The 26,886-nt window shown below is 54.6% G+C and overlaps 4 protein-coding genes across 5 annotated transcripts; all 4 read right to left on the reverse strand.

Annotated features, from left to right (window-relative positions):
- Positions 1 to 70: 70 nt before the first annotated feature.
- On the reverse strand, positions 71 to 6,309 carry ERICH6 (glutamate rich 6). The gene is made up of 9 exons (XM_039713753.1): positions 6,066 to 6,309; positions 5,169 to 5,267; positions 4,938 to 5,092; positions 3,921 to 3,985; positions 2,691 to 3,133; positions 2,472 to 2,557; positions 1,973 to 2,125; positions 1,477 to 1,702; positions 71 to 1,062 (listed from the first exon to the last, which is right to left on the reverse strand). Exons 1-9 carry the CDS (start codon positions 6,288 to 6,290, stop codon positions 796 to 798), a joined length of 1,719 nt encoding a protein of 572 aa, XP_039569687.1. The 5' UTR covers positions 6,291 to 6,309; the 3' UTR covers positions 71 to 795.
- A 3,630-nt stretch (positions 6,310 to 9,939) lies between these two features.
- On the reverse strand, positions 9,940 to 12,277 carry SIAH2 (siah E3 ubiquitin protein ligase 2). The gene is made up of 3 exons (XM_039713526.1): positions 12,031 to 12,277; positions 11,723 to 11,941; positions 9,940 to 11,001 (listed from the first exon to the last, which is right to left on the reverse strand). Exons 1-3 carry the CDS (start codon positions 12,196 to 12,198, stop codon positions 10,444 to 10,446), a joined length of 945 nt encoding a protein of 314 aa, XP_039569460.1. The 5' UTR covers positions 12,199 to 12,277; the 3' UTR covers positions 9,940 to 10,443.
- A 1,190-nt stretch (positions 12,278 to 13,467) lies between these two features.
- Positions 13,468 to 20,831, reverse strand: MINDY4B (MINDY family member 4B). Its single transcript, XM_039713754.1, has 11 exons — positions 20,524 to 20,831; positions 20,230 to 20,275; positions 19,562 to 19,699; positions 18,742 to 18,861; positions 17,672 to 17,763; positions 17,252 to 17,417; positions 16,798 to 16,863; positions 16,198 to 16,268; positions 15,972 to 16,041; positions 15,227 to 15,737; positions 13,468 to 13,868 (listed from the first exon to the last, which is right to left on the reverse strand). Exons 1-11 carry the CDS (start codon positions 20,625 to 20,627, stop codon positions 13,726 to 13,728), a joined length of 1,527 nt encoding a protein of 508 aa, XP_039569688.1. The 5' UTR covers positions 20,628 to 20,831; the 3' UTR covers positions 13,468 to 13,725.
- Positions 20,832 to 22,860: 2,029 nt separating this feature from the next.
- Positions 22,861 to 26,699, reverse strand: CLRN1 (clarin 1). Of its 2 annotated transcripts, none has more exons than XM_039713602.1 (3): positions 26,447 to 26,699; positions 24,051 to 24,230; positions 22,861 to 23,126 (listed from the first exon to the last, which is right to left on the reverse strand). In XM_039713602.1, exons 1-3 carry the CDS (start codon positions 26,697 to 26,699, stop codon positions 22,861 to 22,863), a joined length of 699 nt encoding a protein of 232 aa, XP_039569536.1. The 2 variants fall into 2 exon arrangements, with proteins under 2 accessions (XP_039569536.1, XP_039569535.1); XM_039713601.1 differs by having other exon boundaries at positions 22,861 to 23,165.
- Positions 26,700 to 26,886: the final 187 nt, after the last annotated feature.

The following is a 26,886-nucleotide window of genomic DNA, read 5'->3' on the forward strand; positions in this document are numbered from 1 at the left end:
AAGCCCCTGAGAACCTCCAGTGTGGGGAAAAGCACACGGGCCTTGGTCATATCCTTCAGGCACCTGCCAGTTGAGGAGTGGCCTCCCTAGGGGAAGCTGGCCAGTGCACCCCTAGTTTCAAAGGCAGCTCTGAGAGCCTGGCACGTTCCTCACTGCTGACTGCAGCACCACGGGCCTCTGAACACCCCCTGACAGCTCTGTTTGCAGTGCTTGAACCCGAGCCCAGCGCAGGCTGCAGCTGGTGCTCCCTGGAGCCAAGCATAGGTGATTACTTGGGCACTCTGAAGGCATTTGTTCTCTGTGCAGGGAACCACCTTGTCTTGTACCTGCAGCTGGCTGAGCTGCCATGGGCACCAGGAACACTGGGGGCTCCCTGCTGCTGCCACCTTCTTGTCAGGAGTGGCAGAGCAGTACCTGTGTGGGTGCCTGTGCAGCTGTCCCAAGCCCTGGCTGGGCTGTGCCCTTTGAACCTTGTGCTTTGCCCGAGGGCTGAAGGCGGACTCAGCTGGGGCTGTAGGCAGGAGGGAGCCTGCTCAGGAGCAGTGCGCTGCTGTGGAGCACGGGCCTGCTCTGCCCGAGCAAAGCCCTCTCGTGCCTCTGTGACCAAGGCGTTGTCACTGCGGGCTGGTACCGCCTGCCCTGCTCCCATGTGGGGCTGTGTGGATCAGCCCTGGGCTGCCCTTTGCTCTGCACCAGGGCAGGCAGGGCCCGAGGAGAAACCTTGCTGAGCACGTGCAGGTGCCACAGCATCAGGGACTGTCTGGCTCATTTTGCCTTACACCACACACGCACTGGTCAGAGTTCCTGGGTGTTTACTATCGCCTTGATGGAGCTGCGCAGCTCATCACTTATGTCAGCAGCCATGCAGAGCTCCAGGATCTTCACAGCCTGGGTGATGAGGTACATGGGAGGCTGCATTTTGTTCCACTGCTCACTGGAAGGGAAGTTGAGGCATCCCCGCATCCTGTCAAAGAGCTGCAGGATCCTCACGCGGAAGGCAAGCAGCAGGAGCTCATCCTCACCCAGCCGGGCTGGAGGAGGCAGCTGGCTGCTGGTGCTGACCTGCACAACAGAGGACACATCAGCAGAGCCACCCGAGCTGGGGACAGGGCTTCTCTCTCCAGCACACAAACCTGCCCCTGTGACAGGAGCCTGCAGAGGAAAGGAGCTGCCATGCACCCTGCCCACATGGATCACAGCTCTTCTCCCTGTGGCAGAGCCAGGGTGACCTTGGGGATGTCACCAGGGTCCTGCCTGGGAGTGGAGTCCCACACTGTGGCCCCTTGCAGAGAGCTGGGGCTGGCAAGTGCCCCATCTCCATAGGAGTGGCAGGAATACATGCATCTCCACAGCTTTCTTTTTGGGGACAGAGCATGGACAACATAGGGGCCATCCACCACAGGATAAGCACAGAGGGGAGCTCCCCTGGCTGCCCCACTCCCGCTGTGGGGAGTGGCTCAGCACAGGAACAATTACCTGCACTTTGGTTCCCATGTTGAGTTTTGCTTGTCGCCCCATGGCGAGGAAGGAGACGAAGATCTTGTCCTGGGCCAGGATCCTGACCCCCACGTGGCGGTTCAGGGAGATGAAAATGGGGCTCAGTGGCACCTGGGGTCCTGGTGACAAGTTCGGCCACATCCACCTTCTCACCCTGTTTCCTGCTTGGTCCAAATACTGCCCACCCTGGATACTCATATTTATCCTAGAGAAGGGGAAATGGAAGCTCTGAAGCCTGTAAGCTCCTGTGGCAGAAGGTCTCTTATTCCCCTGAGGGATGGGACAGAGGCACAGCAGGGACAGGGTCTGTCCCCCACCTCTCAAGGCACAGCTGGGTTGCCTTGCTGCTCTGGGGGCACCCAAAGCAGGGACTATGAGCTGCTGAATTTGTCTATTTTTGGATACTATTAATAATAGCCTTTATGGCCTTTGAAATGTCAGCGCACAGAGGAGACAGCAAAGCTGCTGAACGCACCACTCATCTCCGCTCGGGTAATAGCATGTGCTCCTGCCATCAGACTGAAACAGTGCTCGGATTTTGACTGTCCTCGGCTCGTCCTCCTGTACTATGCACATCAGCTCGTCTCTGGCTTGTGTAATGATGATGGCCAGGTTTCCAGATGGATAGCTGCTGCTAGGTAAGGTGTTTGTAACCCCCTGCTTTGCTTGTTTGATCTGTTATTACCACTAAATACTTCTGGGTACTACTTTGGGGTGTAAAAACTGATATATTACCCAGAGCACTGTGTTAAAGGTGTGCTGCTTCCTTGGGCTGGGTCTTGGAAGCTAGCGCTCATTGGAGCTGCTGGCTGTTCTTGGAAACCTCAGCCCAGGAGCTGTGTCAAGATTCACTGCCGCTGCTCCTCAGAGCGAGTGGGAGCGATGAGCTGGGTTGTGATAAAGGGGACCCCGACACACTTAAAATCAGTAACAGCCCTGGACTAAGGCAGGCAAGTGAACCCTGTAAAGGATACAATAACTGCGAGGTTCCGTCTGGGAGCATGGTAAGGAATTTCTTTCCATTTTTGTAGTACTTCTGCACCAATTTACCCTTCCCCACCTAAGATTGGAAGGATAAAATGGATGAGAGCAGTCTGGCACAGGTGCCCTCTGAAAATGGGCACTGCCAGGGTCCGACAGCTCGGAGCGCTGGCACATCCAAGGTGCTCCCGTCACTGTCGGCAGGTACCTGCCTTTTTCCCCAGCAGACTGAACTCGTAGCCGAGGACGCTGCGGGACATGGGTTTCTTGTCCCAGCTGGGCTTTTTCTCAGGCTCGGGCTCCTCTTCAGGCTGGGACTCGGGCTCAGGCCCAGGCTCCTTCTCCAGCTCGGGCTCTTCCTCGGGCCGAAGCTCCGGCTCGGGTTCCTCAGGCCAGGGCTCCGGCTCGGGCTCCTCCTTGGGCTGGGGTTCCAGTTCAGGCTTCTCCTCGGGCCAGGACTCGGGCTTGGGCTTCTCCTCAGGCCAGGACTCGGGCTCGGGCTTCTCCTTGGGCTGGAGCTCGGGCTCAGAATGGAGCTCGGGCTCAGAATGGGGCTGGGGCTCGTCTGCACTTGCAACAGGCACTGGTGACCCGGCTTTGGGAGATGGGAGTTCCTGGGAAGGCTCGTAGGAAATGGATCCAGCTTGCTGTGACCCTGCAGAGCACAGGGAGGGCTTCTGTGCAGCAGTGGGGGTTGGCAGTGCCCACCGTGGGGCTGCCCGATACCTCTGCTGTAAGTGGGGGAGTGGGAGTTCCTGGCTGAAACACTCCATCCTGACAGTCTGTCTCAGGGTATTTTCTAACAAGGGCAGTCCAAAGTGCTCAGCTATTTCAGAGCACAGGATTATGATAAAAGCATTTTTTTTCAATTACATATATACACACATCTGTGTAAAGAGCAACTTTTTAGGATAACATTTGGCTCCATGCATTGGAACTGACCATTTGAAATCCCAGTGCTGCAGAAGCCTCACTGCCCTGCCATTCTCTGTGAAAACATGCCCATATTGTAAATCTGGTTCACCTGTCAAAACTTCCTCTATCCAAAGGCTACTTAGTCATCCACAGCCTGAGCTAGGTATTGATCGAATATCCACCTGATCAGGCAAAATATGGACAAGCCTCATTTTGGCAGTTCCTACTTCCTAAGGGCTTGGCTTTGCCAACTTATCCTCACAGGTCAGGTTCTGTGTATCTCAGCTGGGAACATCACAGATACATACTGAAAATCATGACAAACTGGGCAAAGGGATGTGCCTGCTCTTGTGCTCATGTGTGAGGGATGATTTAATATGGCTGTATCTGTATCTAATTTAATGAGATTGCATATCTGTCAATGAACAAACGTGTTGCTGTATAAAATCCTCCAGACAGAAACCAGCAATTCCACTGAATGCACTACTGAGATAAATGGACAAATCCCTAAGGAAATACCAACTTACCTTTAGTGGCACTTGGCCTTAAAGACTGGTCAGCCAACTCTCTAGCCAGGTGTCTCTTCTGCTGCCTGGAAAATAGAAGTGTTGTTGACACTCATGTACCATGTTTAGAAAGCTGCAAGTAGTGGATACCCCTCCTTTATGAGCACAATTTCTGAATCTGTTTTTCTCTCTGCTCCCAATTCCAAGTAACAGGCAGCAGAGTGTCACCAAATACTCACACCTCAGCAGAAAGGAATTGCACCCACACAGATTCCAGCGAACAGACTGCCACTGCAGTGGCATCAGCTCTGCTGGCAGGAGAGCTGAATATTGCAATGTGGCTTGGATCAGGATTTTATGTGAAAGAGAAGGACAGATGCCCACAAGATCAAGAAAACAGCTCATCTTCAAGAATATTTTCACTATTCTTGTGTAGCTTCCTATGAATCTGACAGTGGTTTGGTGTGTGCTCTGTACATAGTAGGAGGCACTTGCACCCTCAGATTGTGAAGGATTTTTGAGGACACCAACAGTTTACTTCCAGGTGTACTGGTTTAGTTTTCCTTTTCCCTGTGGCTTAGACTTTCCCTGGAGGCTTAAACTCTTGCACAAGCTTTGGGTCTCCTGCTACAGCCTAAAAGCTTGCAGAGTTCATGTGTGTGACTCTGGAAACTGTAATCCAAACAGTTTATGGATCAAAACAGAAATACAAACACCAGCTTTGTTTCAGTGCCAGAGGTAGAAGCTACACCCAAATACTGTCCCTTCCCACAGCTGTGGGGTTTTTTGGCTCTACCTGTCTCTAGATAGTTAATCTGTCAGCACTGGAATTAACATTTCACTCAGCACATGCCTCGCCACCTCCTTGTGCAGCCTGGCAATAGAGGAGCCAGGAAGGACCAGACAGAATCAGAACTTCTGGTGTCTAAAGCAAAGGTTTTTCTTCTTTCATCCCTCTCCCTGTGGTTTCTTAACGCTCCTTTTCCCCTCAAAGCTCCCTGTTCATTACACAGACCTGATCCCCAGTTCTCCCAGTACCTCCCAGTTTGCTCCTTTGACAGCGGCAGGTTGGCTTCAGAGCTGAGGGATTCCTGGGTGCTGACAGCTCTGGGAAGGCTGCTGGCATCCTCGAGCCTCTTCTTCTCCTTCCTGATGAACTCATAGAGCTCTCGGCTGCGCTCGCAGCAGAATCTCTGCAAGGCGAGAGAGCGGAGCCGTGAGCGTGCCCGTTCCGCAGCAAAGCCCTGCCCGTCCCTCCCGCCAGCTTACGCCTTCCTGGTCCTCGGCGGGAGCCCCGTCCTCGCAGAAGGGGAACGGCCTCAGCAGGTTGCCACAGTACTCGCACGTGGGCTCAGCATCCTCCTCTGCCTGCAGCGATGGCGGGGAGAGCAGCGAGGAGGGACATGGGGTACCAGCCCCCAGATCCCGGTTAGCACGGTGAAAATGCAACAGATGTGACAAAGCACTAAGGGCACTCACCACAGATCCACGTCTGGGATACCTTGGAACGATTTAACTCAAAATATTAGGTTCAGGAAACCACCAAAAAGAATAGCAGTTGTGTTGTAAATAAATCTATAAATGCCCCCAAACAAAGGGAATGACTGGTATTTGTGAGTTCTGCTCCCTCCCAGGGAAGCTGAGAGCACAGAACACTGTAGCTGAGGATTTGAATGCATTACAGAGAGAAAAACTCCATTTGTGGGAGTTTCTGAGGAAGCACCAGCAGGCTTGGTGATACAGAGCTGGTCACATCTGACCAGATGTAAACCAGGTTGACAGCATGGTGTGTTTTGAGGATGGGTACTGGATATCCTGAAACAAAATTCCCTTGCTCCCCACCTCGTGCCTCGAATTAACTTTTTGGTGACTTTGCTAAGGGTTACCGGGAACTCTGTGCCCTGCTTGTATTCGGTGTCTGTACCTATTTACATACATTTTGTATCTGATTTAGACAAAATATTCTGCTGGGAAATTCTCAACAGAGGATGCAGCAGTAGGGAGAGGCTGCACAGCCTCTTGCTGTCCAGGCTGTTTCAACAGCCTCGCAGCAAAAACTCCTGTCACGAAGGGGCTCCTTTGCGGGCTCAGCAGAGGGCGTTGGTTCCACGATTTCCACATGCAACCGTGGGAATGAAGCACAGGGGAGCGCCCACCCCAACTGACCTCGTGGTGTACGTTTTCTTGCGAGGACTCGGGTCTGTAGGCCAGGAGGGTGGGCAGGCCCGTGGGGGTGGGCTGCGGGCTGGCCGGGGGGGTCCCGTACCGCGGCTCTGCCGGGCGGCCCGTGCCCTGCTCGGGGGGCGGGAGCCAGCGGGGCCCGCCCGCCTCACGGTGCGCCCCATCGTCCGCCCCTCCGCCGGGCGCGGCGGCGAGAACCGGCCCGTCCATGCCCGGCCCGTCCGTGCCCGGCCCGCTCCGCCGCCGTCTCCAGGGCGACGCTGAGGCCGCGGGGCACGCCGGGACCGCGCGGCGGCGGCTCCGCCCGGTACTCGGTACCCGCCCCGGCCCCTCCGCCCGGGACCGGGTCCCTCCGCCCCGTACCCGGCCCGGCCGCTCCGCCCGGTAGCCGACCCCTCCGCCCGGGACCCGCGGCCGGGAGCGGAGCCAGGGCGGCTCTCACGGGGCCGGGGGCCCGCGGTGCCGGGGGTCCCGAGCCGCCGCGCTCGGTCCTGTCCCGCCGTCCCGGCGCTCCGCGCCTGCCGAGCCCCGGAGCGCTGGCAGCTGGAGCGGGGTGACACGCGTCCCAAACCCGACGTGACTGCCTGTTCGGACACGACCTGTCTGCACCCGAACACCTGCCCCAGTGCATTCCTTACACCTGTGTCACACGCTTGTCACACGTCTTCCTGATCTCTCCCGTAGGACTTGGCGCTGCCGAACCTCTCCAAGGAATCTGCACATGCAGCTCGGAGAATAAAAGAGAGAAAACCGTCTTGCACAAACCCAGCCAGGTTTGGATTCCCCTCGGGAGAGCAGGTGTGTGCTGCTTTACCTGTGCTGTCGGCCAGAATTCGCAGTGTCTCACTAGCGCGTGAGTTCCACAACAGAGAAGGCAGTTTCACGTATTTTTCAGACGGAGAGAGCACGTTGAGGTGCAGGCAGTGTATCGGCGGCTCAGCCGGTGTCGGTGCCGCCAACTCCCCGTGGCTGTGCGAGATCCCTTCCGTGCCTTCCCGGGATGGCCAGGGCTTCCCTGGGCCCTGGCTGCGGTCCCGACAGCATAGGGCCGGCTCGAGGTGAGCTGTGCTCGCGCTAGACTCACCACTCCCTGGACAGCTGCACTTTAATTTGTGTCTGAAGTGGAAATAGTTTTTAGGGAGAACTCTAGCACCGCAGCAGATGCTCCTGGTGTGCTGAAGAGCAGCCAAGGGGCTGCGGGGCAGTGCCTGGCTGGGGCTCTGCCTGGCGTGCAGCTCTGTCTGCTGCGAGCTCTGTCTGATGTGCTTCACCCTCCCCTTCAAGGCTGGGGCTTGAGAGGGGTCAGTTCTGTTCGGAGAACCAGGCAGGCCTCAATAACCTCTCCTGAATGTCTTGAGGAACTGTCACACTTTTACTTGGCTAGTTGTATCAACTGCCTTGGGAAGAAAATCTGAAACCTGAGGGAATCCTCAGTGAAATTAATGTCACCTGTCTACTCAATGACCTGAATTGGAAACACCTCCCTTCTTGGCAGTGCCAGCTCAGGTATTCCTTATCCTAAACTCAGTTTCAGTCAGAAAAGACACAAGGTGATGGGTTAATTTTGTTGGGTTTTTTTTTGAGTGAAATCTAACATGAATTTGCCACTTCTTCAGAACTAAGTGGTCTGGACAGACCTAATGATAACGTGTGTTAACTTATCTAATGTGGATTATGGGTAACAATGGAGTAATTAATTAATCCTGCTATATTCAAAGACACACTTCGGAGTTTTGCTTTATGCAAAAATCCTCTTATGTCCCAACTGTCAGTAAGAAAACTACAAGTTTTGCTGAATTACAGAAAATAATCAAATCCTTAGGAATTCTTGCTTGATGAAAGCACAGGTAGTAACAGGTGTTGGGACCATGGCTTGACTTTGATCCTGCTTATGCAGGAGGCAATTAGTTCACCAGGCTGATGCTGCCAGAGTTCTGCCAGAGCACAGTGTGAGACCAGATGTAGAATTGTTGGTATTCAGTGCCTAGAGAGTAACTCCTTGGGAGGTTTTTTCCATGGTTACTTCCAAGTTCCTGCAGCCAGACAGAGCTTCCCTTCACTGAGGCCAAACTTGTTCTTGTGCACTTTTCTGAGGGCTGCTTAGGGCTTGGACATAACTCCAGAGCTGTCCCAGGAGGAAGTCAGGACTGGTTTTCCTCCTTTTGTACTGTATTTATTCACACGAGTCCCAGCTGTCTCCTCACCTGCCATTTTCCAGCACTGCGAGGCTCCCCCAGCAGTGTCACCTCGTGGCTCACTGCCTGCTGCAGACGGCGCGCACGGCGAGGTTTGGCACAGCCCTGCGGGGAGCTGGTGTTTGCTGCCAGTGATTCCAGCACAACGCTCCCATGGCACGGCACGGGCTGCAGGCACAGCCAGCTGTGGTGACAGCACGGTGACAGCATGGTGGCAGGGGCAAGGACCCTCCAGGGAGAGCCAGCCCATGCCAGGGGATCCCAGCTGATCCAGCACGGCTGAGCACACGTGCCGTGCACTCGTGTGTTAGCACAGCTCCTCAGTGTAGGTTTTGCAAAATATTTATTGCAAAATAAAAGAAATATGGCAACAAAACTTAAATACCAAATGACAAGACACTGGCCATAAAGCTCTTGCTATATTATGAATCTTTTACAATAATCAATAGCAGAGTGTGTCCCAGGGCAGCTGCACGTGGACAACCCCGTGTCTCTGGCTCCAGCCATCTGCAGCCTGTGAGACTTGTGCCTCCTGCTTGCACCTGTACCTGGCCTGATCCCCTAAAGCAGACAGGAGCCAGCAACTCCATGTCAAAGGTACCATGCCATACCCCAGCCCCTTCTCTCCTTTTTCCTGTTGAAGCCACCACAGCTGACCCAGTGCCCTTCCCTTCCACAATATAGCAGGGAATGGAAAAACATTGCCGAAGTACCTACTGTTCCCCTCACAGCTTCTCCTGTGAGAGGTTGCTTGGATTTCCTTCCTTTGTCACCTACTAGGAAAAGACAGGCAGCCAGGGAGGATTGTGAGCAGCCAGGAATCAGGTTAGGAATACTAAAGCCTGCAATAATTAAATCTGGCCAGGGGCACCAAGGGCAACAAGCAAAGCAACCTCTATAGGTACACCGGTGATAAAAGGAAGACTTGGGAGAATGTGGACCCTCTGAGGAAGGAAATGGGAACCCCAGTTCCCTGGGACATGGACAGAGCTGAGGTACTGAGCCATGTTTCTGACTCAGCCTTCGTGGCAAGCTGCGCCAGCCACGCTGCCCAAGTTGCAGAGAGTGGGAGAACAAAGAACTGCCCGCAGCAGGAGAGGACTGGGGTCGAGGAGGTCCAAGGGACCTGAAGGTGTGCAAGTCCATGGGACCCGACAAGATGCACCTGCAGGTTCAGAGGGACTGGTGGAGGAAGTGGCTTGGCCACTATCATCCATCGTGTTTGAGAAGCTGAGGCAGTCCAGAGGAGTTCCCACTGACTCTGAAAGGGGAAACATAACCCTCTTTTTTTAGAAAGAGGAATAAGGAAGATCCAGAGAACTACAGGTGGTGAGGTCTCACCTCAGTGCCTGGAAAGAGCTTGGAGCAGATCCTCCTGGAAGCTATGCTAAGGCACATGGAAAATAAGGAGGTGATTGGTGGTAGCCAGCATGGCTTCACTAAGGGCAAATCATGAGAACTTCGAGCCCCTTCCACTTCCTAAAGGTACTACAAGAGAGCTGGAGAGGGACTTTGGACAAGGGCCTGGAGTGACAGGACAAGGGAGACTGGCTTCCCACTGCCAGTGGAGAGGGTGAGATGGGATGTTGGGAAGGAATTGTTCCCTGGGAGGGTGGGCAGGCGCTGGCACAGGTGCCCAGAGCAGCTGGGGCTGCCCCTGGATCCCTGGCAGTGCCCAAGGCCAGGCTGGACAGGGCTTGGAGCACCTGGGACAGTGGAAGGTGTCCCTGCCCATGGCAGGAGGATTGGAACAGATGATAGTCTCTTCCAAACCAAACCCTCTTGTGATACTAAAGCCTTTTATTAAAGCTCACCAGCATCAGAGGGAGTCTGTACTGCTGATGAAAGGGCTTTTAGGTGTGCTCCAAACAGGAGCCTCTTAAGCCATATATCCAATGGAAGCACTCTTTACATAAAATATAATTAAATTATAAAAGGTAATTGTGTGTGTGTAATCTTCCTAAGGCACCCAAGAATTTTAAAAGACCTTGTCCTGCTCACATTACTTACAGCACACTCTTGTTCCTCTTCTGCCCAAAGTTACAGCCGTTGGCTAGTCAGAAACCTTAGCATACAAGATGACACAGCTGAACAGCGTAAAAAACGGGAACCGAAACCAAACCCCAGTGAAGCACTACACCCAGACAGCTCGAGTCCCGCTAGCAGCATCAGGGGCAGCACATGGAAATGGTGACGTTGATGCCGAGGTTTCCGTTGTCAGCAAAAAGGTGCGCGGTGGCTGTATCAAAAACGAGGCAGTTGCTGTTGCGGATGGCCACGTGCACGCCGTCGTGGATGGAGCAGGGAGACGCCTCCCAGGTCAGCCGGTGGCAGCTGCTGTGCAGCTCCAGTCTGTACTGAAAGTTCTCTGCCTGCTTACGGGTGCCAATGAGCAGCACGGTGGCAAAAAACTGCTGGTGACCTTCGCACTTCTCCTGCTTCTTCAGCACCAGCATGAAGTGGTGACCAAAGCACGACTGCATCATCACCCAGTCCACTGCCCCTGGCAGGTTAATGTCCGTGGCAAGGAAAATGATGTCTTCTCCCTGAAGGGTGGTAATGCTTTTGTGGGCATGCATGAGGTGGGACATCACGGCTTCCAAGGATCCCTCCCAGTCACAAGAGGTCCCAGGGCACGGGCAGGAGTAGGGACGGTACTCACAGATGGCTTCATGTTTTGGCTTTTCTGTGTGGTGGAGTGTCAGGGAGCAGCCTGTTGTGGCATACTGGAAAGAGACCAAACACAAGCCGTCAGCAAAGGCACCAGCACTAGTGTGCGCTGCTCCCACCCGTCAGCTGGAAACACAGGTGATCCACCAGAGCTCTCGTGCTCACTGCACATTTTACATTACTTGTATGGAGCCCTGGATTCAAGCTGAGCTTTACTTAGTTTTTGTTTCCACTTAAAATGGATTCTTCTTGTCTTTTGTGGTTGTTTTTTCCTAACGCAAGCACTTAGATAAAATGGGCTGTATGGCTGAGTTGTTGTTAGATCTGCTGCTGCAGTTAGATCTGATCCATCCAGATCAGGTGGAGAGGTCCAGGCTTGGATATTCCTTTTCTTTAAAAAGAACAGAGGATTCTAGTTTCAACAACTGGGGTGGTGATTGGGTGTCCTCTGCAGGGGGATGTGGGGGGGTGGTCTGGGGATATGGATATGGGGGTGATGGCTGGGGTTTTCCACGGGGGTACAGGGACCAGGGGTGATGGCTGGAGGCTTTCCACAGGGGTACAGGGATCGGGGGTGATAGCTGGAGGCTTTCCACAGGGGTACAGGGATCGGGGGTGATAGCTGGAGGCTTTCCACAGGGGGACAGGGATCAGGGGTGATGGCTGGAGGCTTTCCGCAGGGGTACAGGGATCGGGGGTGATGGCTGGAGGCTTTCCGCAGGGGTGCAGGGATGGGGGGTGGTCCGCCCGTCCCCCTGCCCAGCCCCTCATCCTTACCTTGCACGGGAAGAGGACAGCCGAGGCCACCTTCTCCATGGCCAGGTTCCTGATGTTGGGGGTGAGGGAGCCCCGGCAGGTGGGACACAGGCTCAGCTGCTGCCGGCATTGCTTGCACACCAGGTGCCCGGCCTGGCACTGCAGGATGGGCGGCAGGACATAGTCGAAGCAGATGGGGCACTCGAAGAGCGAGGTCAGGGCGCTGCGCGGGAGCGTCCCCTCAGCGGGAGCGTGTGCCCTCAGCGGGACCGTGTGTCCCCTCAGCGGCACCGTGTGCCCTCAGCGAGACCGTGTGCTTTCACCGGGACCGTGTGCTGCTGTTGCTGCTGCTGGGGGGGAGGAAGAGGAGGAGGAGGGGGAGGCGGCGGAGAAGCCCCGCCGGTCCCCGGCAGGACGGCGGCGGGGGACGGGGCGTGCTGCTGCTGCTTTCCGCAAGGCTTGCTAGGGCCGGGGCCGGCGGAGGACGGGCGGCTCATCGCGCCTCGCCACCGCCGCCACCATCGGGCCGCGCTGGGAGAGGGCGGAGGCGGCGGCGGAGGAGGAGGAGGAGGAGGAGGAGGACCCTCAGCGGGACCGTGTGTGCCCTCAGCGGGACCGTGTGCCCTCACCGGGACCGTGTGCCCTGTCAGCCCCTCAGCGGCACCGTGTGCCCTCACCGAGACCGTGCGCCGTCACCGGGACCGTGCGCCCTCAGTGGGAGTGTGTGCCCTCACCGGGACCGTGTACTTTCACCGGGACCGTGTGCTTTCACCGGGACCGGGTCCCCTCAGCGGGACCGTGTGCCTTCACCGGGACCGTGTGCCTGCACCGGGACCGTGTGCCCTCAGCGGCACCGTGTGCCCTGTCAGCCGCTCACCGGGACCATGTCCTGTCAGCGGCACCGTGTACCCTCACCGGGACCGTGCCCTGCCAGCCCGTCACCCGGACCGTGTCCCCTCACCGGTACCATGTCCCCTCACCGGCACCGTGTCCTGTCAGCCCTTCAGCGGGAGCGTGTCCCCTCCCTCACCGGGAGCGTGTCCCCTCACCGGGAGCGTGTCCCCTCACCGGTACCATGTCCCCTCACCGTGCCCGTGCCCTGCCAGCCCCTCCGCGGGACCGTGTGCCCTCAGCGGCACCGCCCGCCCTCCCGGGCCCGCGCTCCCCCGCAGCCCGGGCCCCCGTCCCGGTCGGCGGGAGCTGTGCGTGCCCGGGACTGCAGCTGGGGCTGAGCCGCGGCCCGCAGCGGGGTCCCAGACCCACGTCAGCTGCAACCAGCATCTCCTCATCCCGGCCAGGCACAATGGCTGGCTGTCACGGCTTCTTTTTATTTTTTGTGAAATTCAGTAAATCTCAACCAAGTTTTTGGATCACTTGCAGAAAGTTTATTGTTCTCAGTTGTTGTTAGCAACACAGTAAGGGTGTGATTTAGAGGGCGTTTTGGAGTAATGACAATGAAAAAGGAAGTGGACAGTGGTTTCTGTGAGTTAGAAGCAATGTGCCCTGCCCATGCTTGTCAGATGAATGAAGGGTGCCAGGATTTGGCAAAGGCAGTACAATCACAGGACCCCAGAGCAATTTGGGTTGGAAAAGCCCTCTAAGACCCAATGAGTCCAACCATTACCCCAGCACTGCCAAGGCCACCACTAAACCCAGATGTTCCCAAATCCCATATCTGCACGGCTTTTGAATCCCTCCAGGGATGCAGACTCCACCACTGCCATGGCAGCTGTGCCAGGGCTTGACTCTTTCCTTTTCGTGCCAGCTGCCGTGGGGAGCAGGAGAGCCTGCATCCTACCACCTGGAAAAGGCATGCAGTGGGACAGGGTTGCAGGTCGCTGTTCCTGCAGTGCATGCTTTTGCAGTGGGTGTGATGCCTTATGGACAGGGTGTCCCTTCAATGCACTAAGGGCTGTTTGATTGGGGAGAGAGCTTTTTGTCCTCCAGACTGCAGTGACCAGTGCAGCTGGTGGTGAGTGGGAGATGCCAGTGCCCTTCAGGAGCAGGTCCCTCCTGCTCACTGCTCAGAAGAAGGGGTCGGTCCCGTTCCAGCTGACGGTCGCACCTGCCCACTTGGTCCTGATTGCCATCTCCAGGGCTGGGCGCCTCTTCCCTGGGCTGCAGGGGCCTTCTCTTTGAGCCTCTTCCCAGTGATGTGAATGAGTGTCTGAAGAGGAAATGAAAAATAAATGTCTAAAAAAAAATCTTAAAGACCCAACCCCAAAAGGCTCAAAAACGCTTCAGTGAAGGCCAAAAGCAGAAGCTTCTGCAGCTGTATTGGTGTAGATGTGCTGCCGTCCTGCCCCAGGGAGCGGGCAGGGTAAGCAGGGCCTCCCGGGCTGGGGACTGCCCCTGCACCGTGGGCCCCCCCGGGAAATTCCGGGCTCCTTGCATGGTGTGTTTGCATATTGCTTCTCTGAGCAGATGCTCAGATAGTATCTGTGGCTGCACCAGGTATCATGACCTCAAATCACTCTGCTTCCCTGCAGATTTACCCTTTAGTTTCAAGGTTCTGACTTTGCTTTGCTGCAGTGAAAGGAGAGCACAAGGAAGGAGGCACCCAGTGAGGAAGGTAAGTGATGCACAGCAGCAAAGAAACAAGAACCTTGCACCCCAAGCACAAAACCTGGTTCACAACCCAAGCACTGCTACAGGAGCAGTTTATTCCTCCTAGGGGGCTATGAAACTTGGTGGGGAACATGAGGGCCGTGGTGGCACCTGGTGCTGAGCAGGAAGACAAGCTTCAGCCTTGGTCAGCCAGGCAGGGGGCTCCTGCTGCGCCAGCCTCGCTGTGCCAGCCTCGCTGTGCTGGTGGGCGGTTTTATCTGGAATAGAATTCATTGCCTTCCCTGCGTCTGGTATGGAGCTGTGTTTGGATTTGTGCTGAACACAGACAGGGTTGATTATACAGAGGTGATTTTGCTATTGCTGGGCAGTGCCAGCATAGCCAAGACCTTTTGCTTCCTCCTGCTGCCATGCTGGTGAGGAAGCTGGGAGTGCATGGCAGGCTGGGAGAAGACACAGCCAGGACAAGACCCAAAATGATCAAAGGGGTGCTCCAGAGCGTGTGACATCATGCTCAGTGTATGAAGTGGGGGCAAGGAAGAGAAAGGACTTTGGAGTATGGTGTTTGTCTTCCCAAGGCACTGTTGTGTGTGATGGGGCCCTGCAACACCTGCCTGCCTATGGAGGAAGTGAATTCATTCTTTATTTTCCTTGGCTTGTGTGTGTGGCTTTTGCTTTTCTTATTACACTGCCTATCTCAACCCACAAGTTCTTTAGCTCCCACCCTTCCAATTCCCTCCCTGATCCTGCGGGTGGGGGAGTGAGGGAGCAGCTGCGTGGGGCTTAAGGGCTGGGAGGGGTAAAACCCCAGCAGCTGGGGAGAATGTTATTATAAATTTTGACCTAATCATGAAACAGTCCAGCTTCCTGGTGTGTTTAACCTTTGTATTGAGTATTTAATGCAGGAAGGAGCTGTCTGTGGTGCCCATACCTCAGTCCCCGGTAAGTCTGGGTCCGTACCTATGGTCAGGTGGGCAGTTTGGGTCTGCTCCTGCTGCCCACTGTAGAAGTACAGGTGGAAGATTCTCTCGGATTTCCAGTCGCAGAGCAGCCGTCTGTCGGTGCCGAAGAGCACGCCGTGCCTGCCCGAGAGGCTGCACAGCCACACGGGCAGCCGGGGCGTCCGCAGCGCGGGGCTCACCTGGCCGGGGGACGCTTGCCAGGAGCCCGGGCGGTGCCGAGGGTCCCGCTGGCCCCGGGGCTGTCCCCGCTCACCTGCCGCTCCGGCGGCGCCCGCTCCCAGCGCAGGAAGCCCACGGGGCCCCGCTGCCTCGGCGCCTCGCCATCCCGGCCCCCAGCGCCGGGCTCCGGCTCCCGGCGGCCGCCGAGCTGCCGCGGGCTCGCCCGGCCCGTCAGGAGCAGGCTGAGCACGGCCTGCGGGAAACAGCCCGGTCACCCCGGGGACACGGGCCAACGCCCCTTGCAGGTGATGGCCTGCTCCCAGCTCTGCCACAAGTAGGGGAATGCCAGGCTGCCAGTGGCATTTTAAAAATTATTGTTACTATCATCATCATCATCATCATCATCATCATCATCATCATCATCAGTTTTTTAAGTGCACAGTCATGATTAAAATTGCAAAATATTGTTTTATGAACTTATGCTTCTTTTTTTCTTTGGATTAATTAACAAGTGATAATTTCTTCCCTAAATCAGATGTGGGAATAATAAAACCAGATCTCTTGAGACATGTGGCTGGTCCTACCTCTGTACAGGTGATGTTTCCAGAACTGATGTTCAACAGAGGAGCTGTGTCACCCAAATCCTCTTGGACCCTGTGTGGCCAAGCACAGATCATCAGGGCAGCACTGGACCTGTGCCAGAGGCAGCCCTGCACCTCCCTGCCTGGCCAACAGAAATGGGAGGAAAGGAAAAGGCTTTTCAGGAGATGTAACCAAACTACAGGAAAATGTTTAAAAAGCAAAATATACCTTTCAAGTGTCCTAGAGAAAAGCAAACTGTATAAAAATAGGATCACTCCATGGCTTCCTTCACCTTTGAACTGAATAAAGAAATAAGGCATCACAGGGGAGGAATTATGGCCTGTAAATCATATTTAATTCAAACAACTTCCCTGCCTCAATACAGCCCTAGGTGTGAGTGTGTTGAGTCAGATGAGTAAGGTGTTATTCCAGGAAGATTTTGTAACTAATTTTGTTGAATAGGATCAGGTAAAAAAAGAAAGAAGAAACTTCCAGTTATTGGCTAAACGGGTTTTGTACTATTTTTCCCATATTTTTGCTGCCCCATTTACCCGTCATGTCTTTGAATGATGTACAAAATGCTGCCCCATTTACCCAGTGTTTGTGGGCTGAGAGAGCTGGAATAAAGGGTAAAGTCACAGGGGTTTCGTGTAAACGTGTAACCCTTCCCATAGGAAAGGCTGGAAATGATCCATGAACTAACTGTACATTAACTGTGTGAACGTCCTGATGATGTTAACATTGCTGTGTCCAAAATGCCCAGTGTGAATGGGAAATGAGATGTAATTTAGCAAGAAAACAACTTGGATAAAGCAGTTATCCACTTACACAGTTTATGTGATCAGAGATGAACCCCTGAGCAGCAGCTTTCTCCGAGAACTCGAACAGCCGGATCTGTTGGGCATGGCACCGTGAGGGTGGTGCAAAGGAGACATGAATTATACCAAAAAGCTGAGCTTTTGAATCCTGTGCTTCCGTTAGTCAAGTGAAAGGACAAGTCAAGGGTTTGCTCTGCCCCTTCCCCAGCTGTGGGCTCTGGCGCTGTGCAGGGAGTCAGGGCAGCAGCTTTGTGTTGACAGGATTCTCCTTTTTGCAGGAGAAGGAAGATGGGCTTTGGTGAAGGGGAGGTGGATGTATCATGGGCTGCAGCAAGACCTGGGTCTGGGGTGATCCCTGTTTGTAGGGCAACGTAATTGGGGGAGCAGCTGCAGGAGATTCTGTGTTTCAGGCCAGAAGTATCTCTAAGGAAAATCCCGTTGGCAGAAGACGGTTCCATACTCACTCTCTCTGTGAAGCTGTTGGCTCTGTAGCCTTCACGTGGCATCGTGGTGATAGGGGCAGTGAAGAGGCACACGACAGCTCTGCCACCTCCTCCTGCTGCCCACAGGGTCTCTGCCAGGGCCGTGGCCAGTGCCTGCCCCTGCTCCCACTGCCCGACCCGGCACAGCCTGTGCCAGGGGAAACCAGGGGCTGTGACTGTGGCACCACAGAGGAGGGGGGCACATGCCACTGTCCTGAAATCAGAGGGTCTGGGGGGAAGACGCCTTGCCAGCGGGTCAGCCAAGGCTTCTCTCCCAGTGCATATCCCACCTGTACCTGCACACATGGACCTGGATTTGGTTTGCCTGTACCCAGAGGCTGGCACTGACCAAGCAATGCATGGAAATAATTTTCATGTGTCCCATGAGGCCCAGAAACTTACCTTTGCAGGTGAGTACATTCTGTGTCTCTTGTGAAGAGCAGGTATGTGATGATGTGTGCTTGTACAGCAGCCAGAATGGCTCTCGTTCCTCCCTAGGGACAGAAAAACAGCCCCTGCCATCTGAGGAGTCAGAACGAGCACTTGTCATTCCCAGCAGTCCCTGGCCAGGGGGACAACAAGAAGCCCTCATGGACAAGGAGCTGCAGAGTAGCCCTGGCCGTGTAGGGATCCTGTGGGTGGGTGCCCTTCCTCCTTCTGTCCCAGGGAGAGACACTCAGCCCCAGGGACCCTCTGTGCTGGGAAAACCCAAGGCTTGTTTTTTGCTCCCTGTGGCCTCGCAGCAGAGGGACAGAGGTGCTGAGGCAGCCCGGGGCTGATGTGAGGCTGCGCACAGGAGTGCCTGTGCCCGCTCCCCACCGTGCTGACACCCACCAGGGCTGTGCTCCCTCTGTGAGCACCGAGCTCTGGAATGCAGGGAGTGGCCCCCGGGGCTGTACCCAGCATTCCAGCCTCCGGACAAGGTGGGGGATTTGCAACTAGAGTGTGTATCTTGGCCTTCTGCTTTCTTGGGTGCAGCGTTGTGATGTAAATAAGGAAAAAGAAAACCTCCATCTCAGAAAATGACAGTCTAGGTGACTTCACTTGTTGGACGTCTAGGTGGAGCAGGAATAACTAGGTAAGTCTAATTCTCAGAAAAGATACAGGCTTTTTGCAACCTGCTGTATCTCTCCTGAGCACGTGTGTGGGGTGCAGGTGTGCAGAGTACAGGCGAGCAAGGTACAGCTGTACAGGGTACAGATGTGCAGGGTACAGGTGAGCAGGGTGCAGGTGTGCAGAGTACAGGCAAGCAAGGTACAGGTGAGCAGGGTACAGGTGTGCAGGGTACAGGTGAGCAGGGTACAGATGTGCAGGGTACAGGTATTCGGGGTACAGATGTGCAGTGTACAGGTGAGCAGAGCACAGGTGTGCAGGGTACAGGTGTGTGTGCTGCTGAGGCCCTGCCCCAGCTGCCAGCTCCCAGGGGTGTCAGTGGCAGCAGGCAGCTGGTGCCAGGCTGTGTGACACTTCACCTTTCCTGCCTGCAGCGCGTAGGCCAGATCGGAGTGTGGCTGGTGGAACCTGAAGTGTGCTGCTGCCCACTCACAGCTGAAAATGGGGGCCGTGTTCCTGAAGAGCAGCTCCTGCAGCCTCTGTGGAACAGGAGGCAGAGGGGCCAGGGTCAGAGCAGGGGTCTGTCCCACCAGGGCTCTCGAGGTGCAGGTGCCACGTGTGCCCAGAGCGGCGGCACAGCATCTGCCTAGAGCCAGGCCTCAGCTTGAGAGCAAAGGTGATGTTTGAGCCCAGTGCAGGGACTTGACACAGCACTCAGCCACTCTGGTGAGGCTTGGTTGTAGCGTGTAATAACTTACATTTGGGTACAGTGCACATTTTGGGGAAGATTGCACCGGGGCCTGTCCTGCCGTTGCCCGCAGGTCTGCCAAGCTGCTGGACAACAGCACCTGGCAGCAGTGCTTTTGGGGCCAGGCACTCAGCAGGTGCTGAAATCCCGCACTGGTGGTGTTAAAGGCCCTTTCCAAGGCAAACAACTCCAAGATTCCATGATCCTGCCTCCTGTCCTGAGGCTGTTTGTCAGGGAAGCCCCCAAGAGCAAGGAAACATTGCCTGTTCTCATCTGACTGGTTCTCTCCTGAGAATTATTGTGTATCAGCTTTAAGTTTACATTCCAGCCGTGTTTGTTAAGAGTCTCCTAAATAATCCATCCCCGTTCCACACCCTGTTCAGCTGGCAGCAGGCTGAAGGCTGCAGTCAGAGCACCAGGAAAGGCTCCCCAGTCTCTTTCCCTCCAGGAGATTCAGTTACAGCTCATAGTTAATTCAGCAGGCAGCTCACCATTGCCGTGTCCGGGGAGATGGGGCGGCCGCCCGTGCCCTGGGGGAGCAGCAGGGGCTGGGGGACGGTGGAGGGGGGCTGTGGCCCGGGGCACTCCCCAGCTCCGGGCGGTGCCTGGCCAGCGCTGCTCCGTCCTTGCTGCAGGAGAGAGCAGACAGTGCATGGTGCATCACCCGGGGCTGCTGCTGCAGCCCCCGCGTGCCCCGGCGCTGCCAGGGCGGGCACGGCGCCTGGGCTGGCAGCGCCGGGGCACGGGCTGCCCTGGAACGGCTGCCCTTGGCTTCCAGCTGGTTCCGGACATTCCCAGCACATCCCTCCGAGCTGGTGACTGCAGCAGGTAATAGTGCTGCATTTGTCTGAATTACAGGAATACACTTCAGTGCCCCCCAACCTAAGGGCACAGCAGGCTTTCCAAATACTTCCATTTCAGAGATCTTAGTTTATTTTCTAAAACTCATCGTGAAAACCATTAGTTTTTGATGGAAAGGTTAATCAAGTGTAGGACTGGTCTGCCTCTTTGACTTCAAAATATCTGAAGTCTGTTTCTCAAAGAAGCAGCATGAGAAATGAATCTCCATAGATACCTGTGCTGAAGGTATGGACGTGTGACCTCCTCAGTTGCCATCTAATGACAGCCCAAAACTCACCAGACAAACAAAAAATATTACCTTTGGAAGAGGAGTTACCTGATGAGTCGTGCTGTTGATCTCCAAGCTGAAAGCATAAAATAAAGTACAAATGAAAACACCCAACAGAGGTATTACTAGTGTGTGGAGAAACTGGAGCCCAGCCAGAAGAGAGCCCCAGAACAAAGGAAGAGTGAGACCTGTAGCATTTACATTACTGAGTACACGAGGACCTTTTGTCATTGTCACATAAGTTTTGTAATAAAACATGAAAAGTTACATTAAATAACCACCTGAAATTAAAACTGCGTTAAAGAAGCAGAACAAAAATCTTACCCACGGAAACTAAAGATTTCTCTCCATTTGCTCAGGTCAGAGATCCTGCTGGCGATCTCCTCCAGGGGGGTGGGTGCAGCGGGCCCGGCCCCCGGGTCACCCATGGCAGCCTCGGTGCTCCCGGAGCTGCTGCGGAGCCGCTCGGAGACCCCGGCCCGGCTGCTCGGAGAGAGACACCGGCCCCGCTGCCGCCCGCGACGAGCTGCCGGGAGAGCCGGGCAGCATCAATGTTTAATGCCGCAGGAGCGGCTGCTCGGGGGGAGCCGGGCGGTGCGAGTGCGGGCAGGAGCGGGCACTTTCCAGCGTGGAGCAGGAGCGGGGGTGCTTCCCAAAGTGGGGCAGGAGCAGGGGCACTTTCCAGCAAGGAGCAGAAACGGGGGTGTTTCCCAAAGTGGGGCAGGAGTGGGGCACTTTCCAGCACGGGGCATTGTCATGGATGCAAGGAGGTCCAGGGTCCGTGCTGGGGCTCCCCGGGGTCCTTCCTGGGGTTCCCTCAGGGTCCTTGCTGGGGCTCCCTCACAGTTCCCACTGGCAGACCATACCTGCTCTTCCAGCCCGTCAAACCCACAAACACAGTTTTAATTTTATTTTGCTGGTAGGAAGTTATTGTTTCCCTTAGGAATAGCTGGGCTGATGCTGGGGTGGAGGGTGGGATGTGGTCAGGCTGGGCTTTGGGCACAGGGACCCCTGTGAGGAGTCACAGATCCCAGGCTGGGGCTGCTCTTGTCTGCACAGTAAAGAATGTGTTTGGGTTTGCTGTGTAATAAACAATACCATGAGATGCAATACAAATGACGCTTTAAAAACATACATTAACATTAGGAGGAATATGCATATAGATTATGAAGAAAATGGTGAAAAAAACTAGTTGTGCTGACTTGTAGGAGCGCTTCCACATTGATAAAATGCAGGGAGATGTGGGGGCAGAGCTACCTTGGGAAAGATACAGCTGACAAAACTTTGCAACAACCTGACAGTGTTGTGCCTTTCACAGTAAAAATACAAAAAATACATCAAAGTCAGTAAGGCCTTGTGGGCTGGTAGGTCCTGAGGCACAGAGGGCTCTGGCACTGGGTCTGATCTGTAGCTGGGCACCGGGTGGGAGCTGGCTGGGACTGCTCTCACTCCAGCTGGCAGGGATTGCTCCTCTCCCACAGCTGGGCACAGCCCCTGCAGATAAATGGGGCAGGGCTCTCTGCCTCTGTTTGTTCTGAGGGCTGTTGCTGTGTCCTGTGAGGAGCTGCACATCTCCGAGGCACCCAGGTAACCCCACAGAGGCAGGGTTTGCTGTGTGATGCTCTGCCTGGGGAAGCATCTCTTGCTTTAGCTGGCTTGGGGATGTCCAGGCGCGAGGGTGGTTTGTCCATCTGCTCTGGCTTCCCTGTGTTTATTCCTCAGCCCCTGCTGAGCTGCAGCCTGCACGGGAGCCTGTCTGCTGTGTTATTGCTGCCCTTCACCAGGGGTTCTCACGGGGTTTGTTGGCATTGTTTGATGAGAACTTGCAGGGCTGTTCTCTGGAGGGGCAGTGGAAGGTGGAGGTACCTGGGCTCACTGCCGTGGCTCTGCCCTGGGAATGCCCTTTTCCTGGTGAGCTGCAGAGGGTTTGTTCAGCCTGCCAAGCCTGGCTGCCTCCCTCAGGCAAGCAGGAGCACGTGGCATCTCCCCTGCGTCTGCTGTGCTGTGTCAGCTTTGTACCAAGCTGCAGCAGCTGCTGGGGAAACGCGGGCTCCCAGGACTTGGAGTCTGGAGCAGAGTTTGGTTTGTTAAAAGGAAAAAGCCCAGAGAGTTTCACGGAGAGAAATGGTGCTGTTGCCATGCATGTGAAGCCAGATCAAAGTGCAGATGTTTGGGCTGTGCCCCCTGAGCTGGAGTCCGAGGGGTGCTGGGGCAGAGGCTGGGCCTTGTCCTGTCCCTTGCTGGGTGTCCCTGGGCCCTGCTGCTCTGATGTGCTCACGGCTGCATCCTTGCCTTCACCAGGGCTGAAGGGCAGAGCTGCTGCTGGTGACTGTGTGCTTCTACTGCAACCCATTGACGGGACTTTTCAGATTCACTGCAATGCTACTGAGATTCCTATTTTTCTTCATACCAGCCACTTTTTAAACAGTTTGCAGAAAAAAATGTCTTAAGACCTTACTCCAAGAAAGAGGGCTTTCCCTTCCAGACATTACCATACAGCACATCTTCTTTTGTTCATTGCTTACACCATATTGACACTTATTTGAAACTTCCCTTTTTTTACCTTCCCTAGAGCAATCATTCACAAGTTGGTACATCTGGTGGTTGTTGATGTAATTGTGACAAATTTCTTTGCTTGAAATGTTCTTAAATCCCATCATTTTAATACATCAAGTCAACTGCTCCTGTGGTTGCTCCTGAATCTTTTGATTTTGAAAAGGGAAATTCAAATCCAGCAAATCGGATTAGCAGGGCATTGAGGAAGTGCACCAGGGAGCAAACCAGGATGGTCCAGAAGGAATTTGCAAACTGCTCACTGTGAGTCTTGAATGTAAAAGTTCCCTCTTTGAAATTAGCAATTTTCTCTGAAAGGTGGTGGATCTTCACCTCTGAGGAGAAGAGAATCATGATGAGGCAACCACAGGAACCTGAAAGGGAGGGGGAGATGCTCGTCACCTCAGCAATCCCTCAGCAGTGCTGCATGATGTGTACTGCAGCAATACCACAGGGAGAGTGTTTGTATGGCCCCACAGCTTCAACAGGGATTATTTTTGGAATCCAAGCCAATGGCTATTGAAATGGGTAACCTTTTCTAATTGGATTTGGCTCAGGACCAGGAATATTTAGCATGGCTGCTTTAGTGCCCTGAGCTAGTGAAGTATCTGTGCTCACATCCAGCTCCAAGTTGGTCATTGTCCCATTGGGCATAATGGAGCTCTCTGTGTGCCTGAACATAAACATGTTCTGAAGTCCTTTGTTAAATCTTGGTTGTAATGTGTAACACCTTGTGAAGACAGGGTAACTCTGCCTGTCAGCCAGCCAGCAGCAGGGAGCAGGTGTGTGGCTGTGATCCCTGCGTGGCAGTGGTCCTTAGAGACCACGAGCTGCTGCCAGCCTCTGGCTGCTCAGCTCTCCTGTCCTTGGCAAGGCTGTGCTGCTCCGTGTGCTGCTCCGTGTGCTGACCTAGTCTGGAGCCCTCCTGTTGTGGAACCAGCTGCATCACTGCCATGTTTTGGTTGTTTTCCCCCCTTTTCCTGCTCTGGGGTGGCTCCTGGTTCTGACTGTGTGCGGGGTGTCAGTGATGCCTCCCCAGCTCTGGGGCCCTGCTGCCATGGCTTCCTGCATCTGCTTGCCCATTCCCATCCTGCCACCCCCCTCTGAGGGATTTCCCCACTTTCTCTCTCAATTTCAATTTGGAAAACGCATGTTTTCATGTGGCAGAGCCACCTGCCTTCCTGCCTGGCTTGCTTTTGCCGATTTAGAGCCAAAGCAGCCACAGTTTAAGCCGCTGTCCCCTGCTGAGGAGCGGTGATGCTGAGCAGTGCCAGCCCCAGCCCAGCCTGGGTACTCACAGGAGATGAAGCTCCACAGGTACAGCCCCACGGGGCCGTGCAGCGTCTCGTAGGGGCTGCCAAAAGCATTGAACATGAAGAACCCTGCTCCCACCAGGGCAAAGACAATCAGCACTGTGCAGAAGACAATGACACTAACGTGGATACTTGCAGGGATGATTCTGAGCAAATCTGGAAAAACTGAAAACAAATCAAACACAACATTATTATACACATTAGGCAAAGTTGTCTCTGATGTCAGGCTGGGGGTTCCTGCTCATTTGTAGTGATTGTTTTGATCCTTTGCTTTTCTAAATGCAACCAGATGAAATAATTCACTATAAATGGTTTTTCATGGCTGTTTGGAGGCAGAAAAATTCTGTGAAACCCAGAAGCATAGGCTGGCCAGGAGAGAGGCTAGCTCCAGGGAAAGCCTCTCCTCCCCTTCCTGAGGGTGCTGTTTGCTCCTCGTTGTGAACAGCATCTTTTGGGGCAAGCCAGGCAGCTGTATTTGAGGGGCAGGCCTGGCACAAGGTGTCACCGAGGTCTCTTCCAGTGCCAGTGTTATGGGGCTGATCTCCCTTGGCTGAAGGCTTAGCCATCCCCTCCTCTCTGGGAGTGGGACAATAAATCATCAAAACAACAGCCTGAGGAAGGGAAGGCTCCAGGGAGACCTCGAGCCCCTTCCAGTGCTTCCCTCTGCAGGATTCCTACAAGGAATAGCATTAGTTCCTGTGACACTGTCTGATGCATTGGGAAAACATGCAAAACTGTGTGTTTAATAATACAATTTTCTATGGTTTGTTTTAAGAAAACAAGTTATGGCATGGTATTGAATCCCCCCTGGGCATTAACATTTTATATGTGATCAGGAAAAATTAATTCCAGAAGCAATGTTGTCTTGAAAGTTAAACATTCCTTCATGGTCCTGAATGAACCCATGTGTGCTGTGCATGGCAGAGACCTTTAGAAAATGAACCACTGACCTAGAAACTGATGGGAATGAGTGGGAACAAATGGAGCAGAAGTTTTCCCCAGCTGAACTGGGTTTGCTGGCAGAGCAAATTCCTATTATAATTAAAAGAGATACAATGGTCAGAGGGGAGCACTTAATGGGAACAAGCACAGAACTAAATCATTTAGCCTATTTTCTGTGTCTGTTCTCCTCAGACGTGCTGCAGTGCAGTGAGTGCATTAAGCTGTGGCTGTGTATTTTATAAGTTGGTCCTGCTTTCTGGAATGCTCATGGTGAGCTTCCAGGGTACCGAGGTGATGGGAGGGGGCTGCTGCAGCCCCAGGGAACAGGATCAGCACCTTGTCCTCAGTGCTCTCTGAGGGGAACGCTCCTGACCCCTCACAGCTGCCACTGACTGAACCTGAGCATCAGTCCAGAGCTGCTGGCAGCTGGACCAGCCCTGGCTCATAAGTGTCACCTGCAGCACAAACCAAATCCTTGGCTTGCCCAGACCCCTCTGATACAGCCCCAGTGCAATAACTGCACACTGGGATGGCACACCAGGCAACCAACAGGGAACTTCAGCGGTATAAACAGTCTAGTGATGAAATTTAGAGAGAGCAAATACTGATACCATATCAAATTAGCTTGGTTTACTATTTTTGGAAAATGTTACATAGTAAATAATTTCTGGTACCTAGTCTGGCAACCTTCCCTTGCATGAAATCCCAGGTGTGAGCAGTTTGCATGTGCTGTTGTAGCAGAATGATTGTGATCTGTGTGCTGTGGCAACTTCAGGGGAGGTATTGCACACACAGCAACTGGCTTTTACTGCCTGTTCTGCCTGCTGCTGGATACAATTGTGTCTCACTTCATTATTTTTTTATTGATCTTTTTATCCTTGAAGATTAATAGGTTATGAATGTAAAGTGAAGCCATTACTAATACTTTGACACTCTGTGTCAGGTACCAAGTCAGCCAGGATCCCCCTGACAGCCTCCCCCAGCCCTTCTTCCAATTAGTGCCACAGGTTGCCAACTTTTGGGCCGCTTTGTTTCTCAATAGCAGCCAGTGCCCCAGCTCTTTCCTGAGGTTCTTGACAGCACAGAGGTAAAGTAATGCTGGCACACAGAGGAAGGCAACAGAGATTAATGAAACCCCCCAAATATTCTTCTTAAAGAAATAGTATAAATCTGTCGAGATGTGGCTATCCGTGTGGCTGCAGTAATAGATTCTTGAAACATTAGCCAGGCTGTATCAGTATATAAAATCAGTAACGGACCCTGGAGATCAGCGCTGCGGGGCGCGGTGTCCGAGCGAGGGGCGGCCCCGTCCCGCCGGCACCGGGGGCAGGACGGCTCGAACGCCGTGGGTACTCACAGGAGAACCGCAGGGCTCTGCCCCAGCCCGTGGGTACTCACAGGAGAACGGCAGGGCTCTGCCCCAGCCCGTGGGTACTCACAGGAGAAGCGCAGCGGTCTGCCCCCCAGCCCGCACTGCCGCACTCGCTGCCCGGAGAAGAGCCCGTACTGGATGTGGCCGATGAACTTGTGCAGCTCGGGGCCGCTGGCGTTGACGAGCAGCGCTCCGGTGCTGCAGAGGGTCGTGCCCCTGACCCAGAGCTGGCTGCCCACGGCCGCGGCCGTGCCCAGCGCGCAGGCCAGGCTCAGCACGCCGGCCGTGCAGAACAGCAGCTTCTTCTGCTGCGCCGGCATGCTGGCAGCGCGGCTGCCGCGGGGCGTGCCAGCGCCGCGGGGACAGCGAGCCCCGGCTCCCTGCCAGCCCGGCCGAGAGCCGCAGTGCCCGGCCAGCCCCGGCCGGAGGGTGCTGTAAGGACTGGAGGGTGCTGTGAAGGCTGGAGGATGCTGTAAAGGCTCTTCTTCCCTGCGCCCTTCTGTACAG

This window comes from Passer montanus, unplaced genomic scaffold, assembly GCF_014805655.1.
Source record: "Passer montanus isolate IOZ18808 unplaced genomic scaffold, ASM1480565v1 scaffold29, whole genome shotgun sequence".
In the NCBI taxonomy this organism is placed as follows: domain Eukaryota; kingdom Metazoa; phylum Chordata; class Aves; order Passeriformes; family Passeridae; genus Passer; species Passer montanus.

What these genes read in the sequence shown, in the direction of transcription:
- CLRN1 (XM_039713601.1), bottom strand. Translation starts at nt 26,699, where the DNA reads ATGCCGGCGCAGCAGAAGAAGCTGCTGTTCTGCACGGCCGGCGTGCTG. An exon ending in CAGACCGCTGCGCTTCTCCT is followed by an intron (nt 24,231 to 26,446) that starts GTGAGTACCCAC and finishes ATTTGTTTTCAG; the next exon opens with TTTTTCCAGATTTGCTCAGA. An exon ending in CCTGTGGAGCTTCATCTCCT is followed by an intron (nt 23,166 to 24,050) that starts GTGAGTACCCAG and finishes AGCACTGCTGAG; the next exon opens with GGATTGCTGAGGTGACGAGC.
- ERICH6 (XM_039713753.1), bottom strand. Translation starts at nt 6,290, where the DNA reads ATGGACGGGCCGGTTCTCGCCGCCGCGCCCGGCGGAGGGGCGGACGAT. An exon ending in TCAAAGGAGCAAACTGGGAG is followed by an intron (nt 3,986 to 4,937) that starts GTACTGGGAGAA and finishes TCTATTTTCCAG; the next exon opens with GCAGCAGAAGAGACACCTGG. An exon ending in TACCCGAGCGGAGATGAGTG is followed by an intron (nt 1,703 to 1,972) that starts GTGCGTTCAGCA and finishes CCCCTTCTCTAG; the next exon opens with GATAAATATGAGTATCCAGG.
- SIAH2 (XM_039713526.1), bottom strand. Translation starts at nt 12,198, where the DNA reads ATGAGCCGCCCGTCCTCCGCCGGCCCCGGCCCTAGCAAGCCTTGCGGA. An exon ending in AGCAGCAACAGCAGCACACG is followed by an intron (nt 11,942 to 12,030) that starts GTCCCGGTGAAA and finishes GCTCCCGCTGAG; the next exon opens with GGGACGCTCCCGCGCAGCGC. An exon ending in CTGTCCTCTTCCCGTGCAAG is followed by an intron (nt 11,002 to 11,722) that starts GTAAGGATGAGG and finishes GTCTCTTTCCAG; the next exon opens with TATGCCACAACAGGCTGCTC.
- MINDY4B (XM_039713754.1), bottom strand. Translation starts at nt 20,627, where the DNA reads ATGGGTGACCCGGGGGCCGGGCCCGCTGCACCCACCCCCCTGGAGGAG. An exon ending in AGGTAACTCCTCTTCCAAAG is followed by an intron (nt 19,700 to 20,229) that starts GTAATATTTTTT and finishes TCTCTCCTGCAG; the next exon opens with CAAGGACGGAGCAGCGCTGG. An exon ending in GAATGTACTCACCTGCAAAG is followed by an intron (nt 17,418 to 17,671) that starts GTAAGTTTCTGG and finishes CCCCTGGCACAG; the next exon opens with GCTGTGCCGGGTCGGGCAGT.